At 39.7% G+C, this 14,782-nt stretch overlaps 1 protein-coding gene across 3 annotated transcripts in view; it reads left to right on the forward strand.

The window, feature by feature from the left end:
- LOC124802971 (F-box only protein 22-like) overlaps nt 1-14,782 on the forward strand; it is a 219,274-nt gene that overhangs the window by 69,426 nt on the left and 135,066 nt on the right. For all 3 annotated transcript variants that reach the window (XM_047264064.1, XM_047264062.1, XM_047264063.1), the window contains exon 3: nt 14,422-14,512. In XM_047264064.1, the coding sequence (XP_047120020.1) occupies nt 14,422-14,512 (91 nt within the window). The remainder of the gene's footprint in view (nt 1-14,421; nt 14,513-14,782) is intronic.

Genomic DNA, 14,782 nt, shown 5'->3' on the forward strand with positions numbered 1-14,782 from the left:
TTCACATGTGGCCTGGCCTCTGAAGGGGTAGTATAAACCTGTGACGTAACTGGAGTAGGAAGTGCTGTGTGGGCAGACTGGGCAGGTCTTATACCTGGATCTTAGGGGTGTGATACATTTGGCAAGGGGCTGTGAGTGGAAGTGGCCTAGGGATGGACTAGGAGGTTGAGCAGGTGAAAGAACAACACCATAGGGGAGTTGGGAAGGATCTTGGGTTGGATGTTGTTCATATCGTGGCAGAATTGTAGATAATCAAAACTCTGATGAAGGATGTGGCTCAGTTGGTCCAGTCCTTGGTAATATTGGGTGATGAGTGGGGCACTCTTTTATGGCTGATTCTTGGGGGTGGTGGGAGTATTAGGGGCATATGAGGATATGTCATAGGTATTCTGCATATAGACTAAGTTTGGGGGCGGGGAGGGCGGGGGGGGGGGGGGGGGGCATTTGTGCCTGTCTGTGAAAGCCCTGGGCAAGGGAGTTCCTGTCACTGCAGATAAGCCATGCATGGGTGGCCAGACTGAATGGACAGATTGCTTGTGCACCTGCCCCCCTCCCCATACCCCCCACATTTCTAGCCAGCAAACTAGCTGCTTCTCTCTGAGCCACTAGCTCCTCACCTCAACCCTCAACCCCTCTTCCTGCCTCCCACCTCTCTGTCCCTCTACCCATCCCACCCTATGCCACATGCTGAACTGCAACACTAGCATACTAGCATTGTGCATCCAGCCAGCACCATGTAGGGGCACAGGTGTATGCAATGCATCCATATATATATATATGTGTGTGTGTGTGTGTGTGTGTGTGTGTGTGTGTGTGTGTTTTCTAATCTAGCTCGAGATAGGATGCATTCCGAAAGCTAGCAAATTTTCTTTCTTTTTTTGTGTGTGGGTTTCAATGCTTCTGCTTTCCAGTGAGTGGTCTCCTTTACTCCTAAAGTATTTACATTCCCCAGAATATTCTTGCATAGTCGATTGCAGGCTGGAAATGTGCATATTATGCCTGTTGTAGTGTTTTTATGTTATAGCTCATATCCATTACTCTAAGCACATACCAAACAGCTTATAATTTTGCTCTGAGAGCTTAAACATGTATGTTCCAATTTAGATCACTTAAAAACCTCATCATTGACCAGTTTAAAATTTGGTAGTTTGTTTTCAAAGAGTGGTTATTTTGTTGCCTTCTGTGGCATGTGTGAAAGCTCATGGCTATAGCTTTTTAAAGTATGTACATATTTTTCAGATGAGTTTGTCAGCTCCATAAGTGATACATCTGCTGACACCTGATGAACTTCTTTCTCTAATCCACTGATTAAAATGCTGGTGCCTTCTGCAAACAGTTTTCTCAGAACACATCAGTAAAAACATACCAGGGAGCAGATGTAAGCTGTGACCCACTGACTGTAGGAGTTAAAAAAGTTAGAATGAAGAGAGTGAAGAGAAAGAAAAAGCAGATCTACAATTTGAGAAAAATGAAAGATCTGATAGAAAAGCAGAATATAAACACAGAACTCAACTTGGCAATTAACACAGAAGACATCACAAGAAACAATGTCCATTTAGAATTGAACAGAATTCAGAATGTTGTACAGCAAATAAAAGAAAAGTACACGAAACCAAAGAGAAAGGACAGGTAGTCATGGATGCTGAATCTGGTAGAGGAAAAAAGATTAAAAAGGGAAACCCAACGGAATACAGGAAGATAAACATGGGCATCAGAAGAAAAATAAGGGATGCAAAAGAAAAAGTGGAACAAAGTGAGGAAATCAAGTTTTATCAAAGTAAATGTGATAGTTTCAATGTACACAAGACAGTCAAAGACATAAGAGGGAAATACAGGAAGAGCATCAGTGGAAAATTAGTGGATGAAGCAAGGAACTTGATGGTGGGATTAGAAGACAAGAAAAAGTCATGGAAAAATATATAGAAAATTTATTTCATGACACTATATGTACTTTTAATCAAAGTAAAAATGAAATAAGGGGTACAGATATACTAGAAGTAGAGGTTCAAACAGCCATTAGTCAGATGGAGAACAGAAAGGCTGAGAGACCAGATAAAATAGAAACAGAGTTCTTAAAATTGATGGATGAAGATTGTGTAGAATGGTTAACCCAAATTTTCAATTGAATTTATGTATATGGAAAAATTCTATCAAAGTGGCTGAAATTAGAGTTCATTACCCTGGCAAAAAAGCCAAATGCAAAACAATGCAGAGATTATTGTACAATAAGCTTAATGAGCCATATGGTGAAATTGTTTTTGAGCGTGATGCACAGAAGAATATGGGGAACAGATGACCCCTAATCAGTTTGGGTTGTTAATGCTGTGAGTACAAGAGAAGCCTTGTTCATTGTACAAGTATTGTTTGAGAGATGTAAACAAAAATGTATTTGCTTACCTAATAGATTACCAAAAGGCTTGTAATAGAGTAAAATATGACAAATTAACGGAGATTATGAGCAATATTGGAATGGAGGAAAGAGATCTGTGAATCATCAAGAATCTATACTGGAATCAAACAGCATTATGGGCTTGAAACAAAAACCGCGTGGACAAAACTCATGGTCATAAGGAAAATATTACAGGAGGAAACTTAGTCATAAACCGCAGAACTAGAAAGAATAAAACAATATACATACCTTGGAACCATAATAATAAATGAAAATTGGGGTAACTCATAAGAAATCAAGATTCACATTGAGAAATCAAGAAGTGTGCTTCAGGAAAGGAGTGCTGTCTTCAAAAGCTGTCTCCTAACTGTAGGAACAAAAATCAGGCTTTTGCACTGCTGTGTATATTCTGTCCTCCTGTATGCAGTAGAGACATAGACCTCAAATAAAAACACTGGGAAGAAGCTGGAGACCTTTGAATTGTGGCTTTATAGGTGGATCCTGAAAATACCTTGCACACAGAGAGAGACAAATGTGGAAGTTCTGTGAAGAATGATCACAACACCTAAATTAATCAAGATAGTGAAATGCTGAAAGGTGCAATATCTAGGGCATATCATGTGTAATATAAATAGATATGATTTGCTACAAAAATACTAAAGGGAAAATCAACAGCAAAAGAGGTCCTGGAGGAAGATGAATATCTTGGTTTGACAACTGTAGATTCTAGTTCAATATGTCTTCAACAGAACCATTCCGTGTTGCTACCTACAAGAGAAGAATAGTCATCATGATCACCAGCATGCATAGGCACCGAAAGAAGCTATTGTTCTTATGGTACTTCCTGTGGTTGTGCCTTTTTAAGACTAACTTCTTATTGCCAGTTAGTAAGATTTGATCAAATCTAGTACCTCTAATTCCCTATCTTTCCAGGTTATTTACTAGAGTTGCGTGCTCTATAATATAAAACACTTTTTATGTACATGTAATTTTATGTTCATAATTGTATGTTAAACTGTTTAAGTTATAAACTTCTTATATAGTCACTCTACTCCACATTTATTCATTTTATTTTAGCCATCTCAGTGCATGCTGAAAGATGCATCATTTAATACATCCATTTACCACCACTCCCTTTCCATTTCCGTCCTAATTGTGTATGAGAAAAGCAATTGTAGGAAGCTTCTGCATAAATGCGGGATGTAATTACACATAGACTGTATGTAACAGCACACAAATCAATCCGGTCGCAACATAGGTGCCGATTGGTATTCTAACTGCAAGTAATCTGTTGTTGTTCTGGGTAAATTCGTGCCCCCCCCCCCCCCCACCCACCCACACACTACCAAAAAAAAAGAAAGAGAGAGAGAGAGAGAGAGAGAGAGAGACACAATTTTGCTGGTCACCTGACATGGGGAGGTTGGGGTGCTGAGCCACCACTGCACTCCCACTGAAGGGAGAAATAAATAATAATTGTCAGTTTATGAAATTGCTTGTTGATTCAGGCAGAATCACACTCAATGTCTGCATTGCATGAAAGTTGCAGCCTCTTCACTTGACGTCTGGCACAGCACAGCGTAGTATGCATGCCATCTGTGTCTTCTTGTCTTGATATGGTGTGGACACTGTATTGCTAGGAGTGGGAGATGCACTTGGGCCCGTGCTGTAGTGGCATGTGTATCAGCACAATTTTAGGCACTCAGTTACGTCAATTGAAATTGATTAATGGCTTAACTTCCTTTTACCTGGAGAGTTAGTGACCTGTCACACTATTCAGTTACTATATCAGGCTGTGCTAAGGCTACTCCACAGTTTTAAATTGCAGGCTTCAACATAAAAAGATGTATTCTGTCATGGCCAGGTCTCTGAAAACAAATGTGGCTTGTTTATTATATAAGGCAGGTGTTGGCTACAGCTCTTTTCTTCCATGGGTTACATATCCAGGTTTTGTGCGTCAGGTGCAGCAGACAGAGAAACAACTCACTTGGCAACCATATAGGCTCATCGTAAACGAGCTGTGCCACAGATGCCTGACAGTCCTCCTCCATTGCACTCCACAGTCCAAGGAGCACTAGTGAGACTGTGTCCACCTGAGACAAAGTTGTGTAGCTCTTTATGACAGCCTTAAGAAGACAGTAAAAGCCATCTACCATACCATTAAAAGCCACTTGACACGGCGTCATTCTTCTGAGGTGAATGCCATACAGTCATGCCATGGAATGGAACACCACAGCCTCCCATTGGTAACTTTGGCCAAATGTCACCTGTGCCATACAACTTTAAGTAGTGACACCAGCCATACCGTTCTGTCTCACCTTGTAGTGGTAAAATTTATGGGAACCTCATGAATCTTTCAGTCACTATAAGTCAGCAGCAGAAGTTGTGAGAAACAGCTACTGGGCCAATGAGTTCCACATGCAAAAGTCTAATTTGGGGGCGGCTGGTGAAAAGATATAGATGTGGCCTTAGACTATAAACCTGAAATATTTTGTGGCATCGCAGGCAGCCAGGAGCTCTGTATAAAATAGTGGCCAAGAACACTGTTTTTCTGGTACTTTTTTGGAGAAAAACTCTTATGGGATTACTGCAGAGCTGTATCCACAGAATAGGCTGACACCTCTAAAAAGATTGTCAGAGGGGCTCCAACAACAGGATATGTGAGCAGTGCAATCCACGACAGGCTGCTTCGGTGTGCTTTGAATACTTCTTGTAGGTCATTATTCCACATGAGGATTATAGAGCCATGCACTGTAAGCCCAAATAGGATCACATGTAGTGTCACTCAGACTTTGACGCTGTGAGGCATAAAACCGGCACTATGAGGTATAAAATGACAATGAAGGCTGTTACATGTAGACACAGTACCCGGTCCTGATGTCATTGCGGGAACTATCTTAGGGGGACAACCTTCTCTGAAGTTGGAGATGGCATATAAATTGAATCCGACAAAGCCCACATTCGTAGTGCTGATAACATAGATAGTACAGATGATAGAGACACTGTTATGACTATGAAGTCTTTCACAACAGAGTCCTTGCATAAAAAATTCTTGGTTTACTTGCTGTGTCAAATTTGGATAAAATCCCGAGCTTTCGATGACTACCTCTGTCATCTTCATCAGGGTTAGAACTGACTGTCGTGGACCAGTGAGGCTTCCGCTTTTTAAGCAGTGGACGCCACCTCTGTATGCACCGTTTTCACTGTGACGTCTTCACTGTGACATCATCCAGCCAATGAGAAGCCATCCACTGCTTTAAAAGCGGAAGCCTGACCTGTCCATGACAGTCAGTTTTACCCCTAACGAAGATGACGGAGGTAGTCATTGAAAGCTTGGGATTTTATCCAAATTTGACGTGGCAAGTAAACCGAGAACTTTTTATGTGACAGAGACACTGGTTGTAATGCAGTGACTTCAGAATGAATAACGACGAGATGGACTCGGCAGAGCAGAATGGTAAGGAGATTAGGTGCAGGTCCTTCCAGATGATTTGATCTTTCTCAAGGTTCAAAAGACACCATTAAGCTGCATGTGGACATCCTCTGGGCATACTGTGCTGGTATCTCCACCTGAAAAGATCCAGTAGCATTAGACACATCCAGAAAGCCTCAGTGTACTCACGCCATTCTTCATCTGTAAGAATGGCTTTTTTTCTGTGCCAGAAGTAAGTTTGCATAAGGATGGAATTTTAATCAAAATATCCTATGGGAATGGCAATCCTGGGGTATCAAAGTGACACAGATAATTTGCATGATGCAGACGGTCTGCATTAATGTTAGAAGTTGTGCAGCAGTAATCAGTACACAGACATCCGTTCAGAGGTTTTATACTATCTTCAATCAGACTCATCTAGGTTTTCTTCTGCATATTCAATTATTCATTCTGAAAATCAAGATTATTGGGCCTCAAAACTCAGCTTCACTTTCTTTACTAGATTCCAAGTGATTTGTCGTCATGATTAAGACACTGAGCTCTATTGAGAAAAACAGATCTAAATCTCAGTTTGTCTATCCTAAATCGAATTTTCTGTGGTTTGTGTGAATTACTGCAATCCAGAGTCTCCACTGAGTAGACAGTGTTGAGTTCATTTCCCCATCCTTATCTAGTTGAACTTAGCTCTGCTCTGTGAGCAAACTGTTGAGAGGGTGATGAACACAAATAGAAGACGATATTAACAACAGCCTTCTGCTCCTTTCAGAAGTAGTAGTTTTTGTTTCTTCCCCTGCATCTTTGTCTGCCTGTCATTTTCCTTTCCCCTGTTTATTCTTCTGGTTTAATTACTTAATAAAATCTATTTCAAATTTTTCAATTAAATGTTTATCAAACCTGGATTCAGTTACAAGTGATGCAGTCTAGAAAATTTAAAGAGAATTTGAAAACATTATTATTTAAGTTGATTAGTTACCCAATTAAGATTAATGTTACTACTGACTGATAGCAAGCAAATAAAAAGAAATAAGTCTATAATTTGAGATAATCGTCCAAAGAGTTATATCATGAGCATGTGCTTAATGACATAGAAAGAGATACAAATTATAGACTCATCATGGCAATGAATGATTTGTAAAGAAACAATAATGATTTTGATAGAATAATTAGCTACTTGTCTCGGACACTGATATTGTGCTGAGCAAACAATTGCAGTAAAAATTTGTAATTAATTAAGGACTACATAATGTTCCATTAATGATAGTGGAATTACTACATTCAGGCCATAGCACATTTACACCTTAATGGTTTTTGTTCCTGATAATGTAATCATATATTGTTAAGCTCTCAGGTTTTCAAATGTTGTCCTTTGCAATCACCAACAATCAGTGTTTCCTTCTCATCCCATCCTGTAAGTCTCCCCTCGTGCGAGGGTCTGGGCAACTTTTCTGAACACTCCCTACTTTCCTAAACCTCACTAGTCATTTTCCTTCAGCTCTTTTCCTTCCTCTTCAACCCTTCTGCCTGAAGAAGGAACAGCTAGCTTCAAAGGATTGCAAATTTCAATATGTTGATTAGAGTGTTCTCTTGCTGCCACTTGGCGAGTAGATCTTTTGTCTGTTCATTTTCAAAAATTGATTATTTTCATTGGTAATATAATCAGTTTCAGTTGAATTGCAATTTACAAAATCACAATACAAGACACAAAAATAATTTTTATGTTGATTTTGCTGACTAATCTGGGATTCAGAGTTGAGTTACAGACTCTGATGTAGTTCTGTTCAGCAAACACTATAACATAAAGCAAGACATTATGAATCCCTCATATCAACATCTTCATTTCCCCTCTATCCAACATCTGGTCGGGTTGGGATATCAATGATCCATCGCCACTTTACTCGGTCTTTCCACCATTCTTCTTCCACAATTTGGTTCCATAGTAGGTTTCTCCTCCTTAAACTCATCTTTCTCGGTCTTCCTCTTGACCTCTTGCCCTCAATATTGAACTCCATCATTCTTCTTGGTATTCTTCCCTCTCCCATCCTCTTCACATGCCCAAACCATTTTAATCTATTCTTTTCAATTTTCTCAGTCAACTTCTCCACCCCAATTTCTATCCTAACATCTTCATTTTTCACTCTGTCTCTTCTCGTCTTCCCTAGCATACTTCTCAGAAACTTCATTTCACTGGATTTTATTGTACTCTCCTCTCTTCTAGTCATAGTCCAAGTCTCTGAGCTGTAAATTAGTATGGCTGTGAAGTAATGTCTTGTTTAGCACCAGTTTGCACCTCATTGGTACTTCCCTTCCCCATACCAAGCCCCTCACACACTGGTAAAATGTACTACTCTGTTGTATTCTTTTGCTAATTTCTGTCTCCAGACAAGCTTTCGCCATTAATACACTTGCCAAATATTTAAAGTTGTCCACTATTGCAATATCCTGTCCCTTAATACGAATTAGTTCTTGCCCTCTCTATCCCCTCTGGTTACCACCATGGTCTTGCTTTTCTCCACACTAAATTTCACTCCATATTTCTCGACCTTATCATTTAGGATGTCTCTTTGTTTTTGTACCTCCTTACTGCTTGTTCCCCACACCACAATATCATCCGCAAATAGTAACAGCTTCATCTCCCTTCCTCTATGGGCGTCTTTCGGCTCTTTGACTATTTCAGCCATCACCATTATAAATAGTTGTGGTGATATCACACTTAACATTCTTAAACCATTCAGTTCTTCCAACTGGTATCTGTACACAGCTAGAGCTTTTTTCATACATTGTCTGGATGACTTCAAGTGTTTGCTTTCCGACTCCCTTTCTCTTCAAGGTTACCCGTACCTTTACCCTGGGAACACTGTCATACGCTTTCACTAGGTCGATAATTGTCATCACCAGATCTTTCCCATACTCCCAATGTCTATCCATCAACTGTCTCATACTAAAGATTGGGTCCACTGATGATCTACCATGACAAAAGCCATACTACTCCTCTTCTAACTGCCCTTCCACTTTTTCTCTCTCTCTTCTTTCCAGTATCCTCTCCATTATTTTTGCTACTTGGGATTTGAGGGTGATCCCTCAATAGTTATCATGTACTTTCCTGTCACCCTTCTTGAAAACTGGGATTATTATTCCCTTTCCCCATTCTTCAGGTACAAATTTTTGGTTCCAAATGCATCCTATTAGTCTATATAGCCACTGTAGCCCAACTGGTCCAGATGCCTTTATCATCTCCACAGTAATTTCATCTATCCCAGGTGCCTTTTCCATTTTCATTTTTCTCAGAGCTAGTTCCACTTCTAACATCATTATATCCTCCTCTTCTTCCAGACCCGTGCTCCCCTGCCGTACTTCTATTCCCTTTCCAGTGCTGTTCTTCACGTTTAGCAATTTATCAAAGTACTCATTCCATCTTTTCCTTATCTCCTCTGGTTGCATTAGTAGCTCTCCGCTATCCCCTTTCACTAGCCTTGTGTTTGCTTTTTCTTTCCTCATACTCTTTGTAATTCCATATATCATCCTCTTACCACTAGTAACATCTTTTTCCAACTCTCGGGTGAATTTCTCCCAGCTTTTCCTCTTTTCTTCTGCTAACATTTTCTTATACTTATTTTTACTATCCTGTTATTTCCTTTTACTTTCAGCTGTTCGGTCTCTGTTCCATTCATGCCAGGCTTTCTTCTTTTCTTTTACTGCCTCTTTCACCCTCTCATTTCACTATGGTGTCTCCTTTTCCTTTACCCTTCCGGACACTCTGCCACAGGTCTTCTCAGCAGAGCTTACAAACACTTCTTTGAACTTACCCCATTCCTCTCCCATATTGCCATACTCGGTCTTAGGGATTTTACACTTAAGAAACTCCTTAAACTTTTCTTGTACCATGCCATCCTTTAGTTTCCACACTTTTATTTTCCTTTCACTTTCTTCCTTTATGTCTTTCAATTCATCAAATCTCATGTTTGCCACCACCATTCAATGGTCTCCTGGGAGTGCAGTTACATCCGTCAACTGTCTCCGATTTTTCTTTTCCACCAGAAAGTAATCAATGACCGTCTTTGTCCGTCCATCACCCCATCCATATCGCGTTATCTTTTGGCTATTCTTTTTACAGAACCACGTGTTGCCCACAATCAGCTTGTTCCTTTCACAGAAGTCAACCAGCTTCTCTCCTTCCTGATTTTTCCTCCCATATCCATATGGGCCAATTATCTCCCCCTTCCCTAGCCTTTCTTTGCCTACTTGCGCATTCAGGTCACCCATTACTATTGCTTCCACATCTGTAATATTACTCTCTAATACTTCTAGAAAATCCTCTATGTTCTCTTCTTTATTCCCTGTTTGTGGTGCATATACGTGGGTGAAGTCCTTCACTACATTCCTTTTCCTCATCCGAATCCTCATCACCCTATCACTTGTGTATTCTACTGCTTCCACATATTCCTCTAGGTTTGGTTTTACTATGATACCTACTTCATTTTTGGCTTCCTGTCCACCACTCCAATAGAGTGTGTAGTGAAATGTTACTGTATCTCATTGCCCTGTCAGAACCCCTCGGAGAGCATTAAAGATAAACCCCAGTCCTAATTGTCCAATTGTAAAGTGACCCATTTCCAAATTACATACAACAAATGACCACTATTTCAGTATACATATAATTTGAAAACGATGCTTTGCTGATGAACATTGTTCTTATGTGAGAAACATTATATAAATGTGAAATTAATACTGTAACTAATCGAACGAAATGTAGCACATGGTCAGGATGTACCAGTAAACCTATCAGTATAAAATTACTACAGCAAATTAAATAGAACATATAAATAAAGCACGTTAATTGAATCTCCGATATATGGTAGCACTAAAATTCAGGCACTAGTTGATTTGTTATAAACAAATTTAGAAATGTAATTGTTACCTGTAACATAATTAGTCAGAAAATGTTATATTAACTCTTAACTAAGTTGAAAATAGGTTCACCTTGTTCAGCACTGAGATTGTAAATTTTTAGCAATGTGTATCTCATATTCGGTTTAACTTTTAATTGTGATTTTACATAAAATTGTAATTTTCATTGTAGGTAATTGTTAACAAAAGTATAAATAGAGGTCACGCAGGCGCCTTGGGGCACTCGTTTTTGGCTAGGGTTGCGAGCAAATGTATTGTAGGCTCACTCGTTTGTTGATTGATGTGAATTCTGTGTCGTTTGATGTCAACTTTGGGTACATGTGATGTAACCGGTGCAGTTCACCAGGCTCGGACACCAGAGTCCTGGAAATATATTGGTGATAAAACTGCACTGTACTTTGGAATTTATTTGGGAGTCTTCCGCAATCCTTTTCATAGGCTGCACAGCGACGAGACGAATCCAGGAATTTTACAACACCCCGAGAACTAAACAACTCTCACTGTTGGTAGAATTGACGTGAAAACAACAGCACATCGACTGGGCATTTCACTCAAAAGTCAAAACATTTGCAACGCGGAGGTGGGAAAATATAAAGATCTCTGTAGCCTGTCCTCATTTTCCTCCTTCCTCTTCCCTTCCATCTACCTTCCCTAAGTCCCACCAGTTCTATGTTCTCCTTTTCCCTGAAGGCTATCAACTCTTCTGCCTTCCCAGTAAGGTTCATCACATTAATGATACCCACCTTCATTGTGTTGGTGCCTAGTCGCCCACTTCTTACAGTTCCCCCAGCACCCCAAGAACTGCGTGTCACCTCCAGGGAATGCCGTAGCCTTTTCTGGGGCTGGTTCTGGAGTACCATTTCATATATAGGCCATTATTACAATGGGGTCGCCACTCCCAAAGGCATTTTAGAGCTGCTGCCAGCATAAGTTTAGGCTGCTCCTAACATGGAGAACAGACGCTGTTTGTAGCCGCCCCTCTGGAGTACAGACACTATGGGAAGTAAGGTTCGAAGACAGTTCTTCCGCTTTTCCACCACTGGGACGTGTCAAATCCTCTTCCGCTTTTCCAACACTGGGACGTGTAAAATCCTCTTCCGCTTTTCCACCACTGGGATGTATAAAATCCTCTTCCGCTTTCCAACCGTTGTCTGTCTTCACCTGTTAACCTGTCAAGGGCCCCTTACAGGGTACTACCATCCGGAGCCAGATGGGCCCAGGTTTTTTTAACAAGGTTGTTACTCCTCCTCCTCCTCCTCCTCCTCCTCCTCCTCCTCCCTCACCAATTGCAAGGTGAGGCCCTGGGCTTGGGACCAGCACTGACGGTCAAAATGAAATTAAAAATGCACTTCATTAGTCACTTCTGCAAATTATCTGAGAATCTAGTTTCAAAGACTGAAAATTCCATAGCTGTATGGCAGTAGCAGAGTTCATTAGAAGACTGCACGACAAAGCAATAGCATATTGAAACAGGCCTCTGAGGTCACTGTTATAAGCAACTATTTTCTTAAAAAAATACCGGTATAAACAAATAAACATAAAGCTATCAGTAAAATATAAACAACAGATATTAAATAGAACTGAGAAAGCATCAGCATTTTTCAAAGTAGTAGATTTTCTTCTAATTTACGAGACTGAATTTGGCTGATGTAATCACAAATATACTTAAGTATTGTAATTATAGTTTATTGTTGATACAATGTACAGATTAATTTTCTGAGCATTGATTTACCATTATATGAACCACATCCCAGACACTTCTCCTAGTTAACGGGATCTGGAGAGCATGACGAATAAATAAATGAATGATCATATGTGGAATGAGTCAAGGTATACATTAGCTGTCTGGTACCAGTTTTGTACATTACACACACAACTAACTGCTATTTACTGTTTGCGCGTAAAAAGACAAAATCTTTGTAAGAATATTTGCAGGAAAACTTTGGAAATAGCTGCTCTTTTCCAGATTTATTTTGAGTTCTTACTGTTTGTCTCCTACTTCTAGCTTAATTATGGCTTATGCATGACCACATTGATATAAATATTAGTCATGAACAGACTGTAAGAATAGAGGGATGTTTACAGTGGACATTCATGCTTGTTGTGCAGCAACAGGAGAATCTTTAAGTCTTGATAATCAAACAATATGCAAAGAGTGCTGTAAATAAAATATTTTTAAGTTTTCTTTTGATATGTGTATGTTCTCATTTTGTCAATTTTTATCAAATGGGAACTCCAGAAAGCAGTTCCTCTCTTTAAAATGATTTTGCAAAATACAGTTAATCTTCAGGTGATTTTTTTTTTTTTTTTTTTTTTTTTTTTTATTAACAACAAATGCTATTAAAGAATAAATCTACTGGAAAATGTGTTTAAGAACTCCATGATCTTTGATGATGCCTGTACAAGATCTACTATTTACTTTACTCAAGACTCGTACTTGTCAAATAAATTGAATAAATAAGTTATTTACTATAGCCTCACTGCCCCGGAAGATAATACTTTAAGGTAGCAGAGGGTGAATGTATGCAAAGTAAGCAAATACCCAGTTCTTTATGTCAGCATAATCGGAAGGACTGTGAAGTTCAACAATTTCTGATCTGTGGTTTCTGTTGCAACATGTTAAGCAGTTAATCACTGTGTAATTTTACACACATATTTTATGTAGACTATTAATGTCTGTTTCTAGTATGAGCAGAATATTTTTATTTGTCTGAACTTTCATAATGTGTTCATCTTATAATTTATACTGTAATTGGATAGGTTAAAAATCTACTCACCAAGTGGTGACAGTAGAAAAACGTGTATGACAGTTAAAGATATGTGCTAGATTTTGGAGCCACTGGCTCCTTTTTCTGGCAGAGGGTTGAAGAGGAAGGAAGAATGAAGGAAAAGGACTGGAGAGGTTTAGGAAAACGGGGAAGAGTTTAGAAAAGGCATCCAGGAGACTTCCTGGATGACATGAGAAGTCCGTAAGTCCTGTCCCGTAAGTCTCCCCGACTCGGAGTTCTAGATGACTTCCTGAACTCTCCTCATTTCCTATAGTTTATCAGTCCTTTTGCTTGACCCCTCTTCCTTCCCCTTCATCCCTCCTGCCAGAAGAAGGAGCCACTGGTTCCGAAGTCTTGCACATTTCTTTGACCTTCATATATGTTTTCTCCTGCTGCTGCTTGGTGAGTGGATTTTTTTATTTATCCAATTATGTTATGTTTTCGAAAATTATTTTCATTGTTATATTGTATACTAAATGAGATTTTCACTCTGCAGCGGAGTGTGCGCTGATATGAAACTTCCTGGCAGATTAAAACTGTGTGCCCGAACGAGACTCGAACTCGGGACCTTTGCCTTTCGCGGGCAAGTGCTCTACCAACTGAGCTACCGAAGCACGACTCACACCCGGTACTCACAGCTTTACCTCTGCTAGTACCTCGTCTCCTACCTTCCAAACTTTACAGAAGCTCTCCTGCGAACCAGGAGAGCTTCTGTAAAGTTTGGAAGGTAGGAGACGAGGTACTGACAGAGGTAAAGCTGTGAGTACCGGGTGTGAGTCGTGCTTCGGTAGCTCAGTTGGTAGACTACTTGCCCGCGAAAGGCAAAGGTCCCGAGTTCGAGTCTCGGTCGGGCACACAGTTTTAATCTGCCAGGAAGTTTCATATTGTACACTGATTCTTATTAGCTTTTTTTTTCTTTTCTGTTACAGAAGTAAGACTGCGATGGCCAAAGCAAATTCATCAAAGACCAAAAATAAGACCCCCACAATGTTCGGGGAGAAGAATAAAAGAGAAAGTGAGGTAATATACTTCAAAGAATATACTCTCCTTCTGTCCATTTTTGCATATGATCAAAGCTAATAACATTCCTTAGCAGTCTGTATGTAAAAACTTTCACAGCCTTGCTCTTATGTTATCATTAGAACAGCTCTTAAAAGAAATTGTAAAGATAGTGGAAAAAATGTAGTATCAGTGTAGCAGCAAAATTTTACTGTTGTTGAGCATGTTACATTTGGAGTTTAAGTGCTTTTCAAGTGTAGCTTTTGCTTTCTCTATTTCTCACAGCATACG

This window comes from Schistocerca piceifrons, chromosome 6 (assembly GCF_021461385.2).
Source record: "Schistocerca piceifrons isolate TAMUIC-IGC-003096 chromosome 6, iqSchPice1.1, whole genome shotgun sequence".
Taxonomy (NCBI): Eukaryota; Metazoa; Arthropoda; class Insecta; order Orthoptera; family Acrididae; genus Schistocerca; species Schistocerca piceifrons.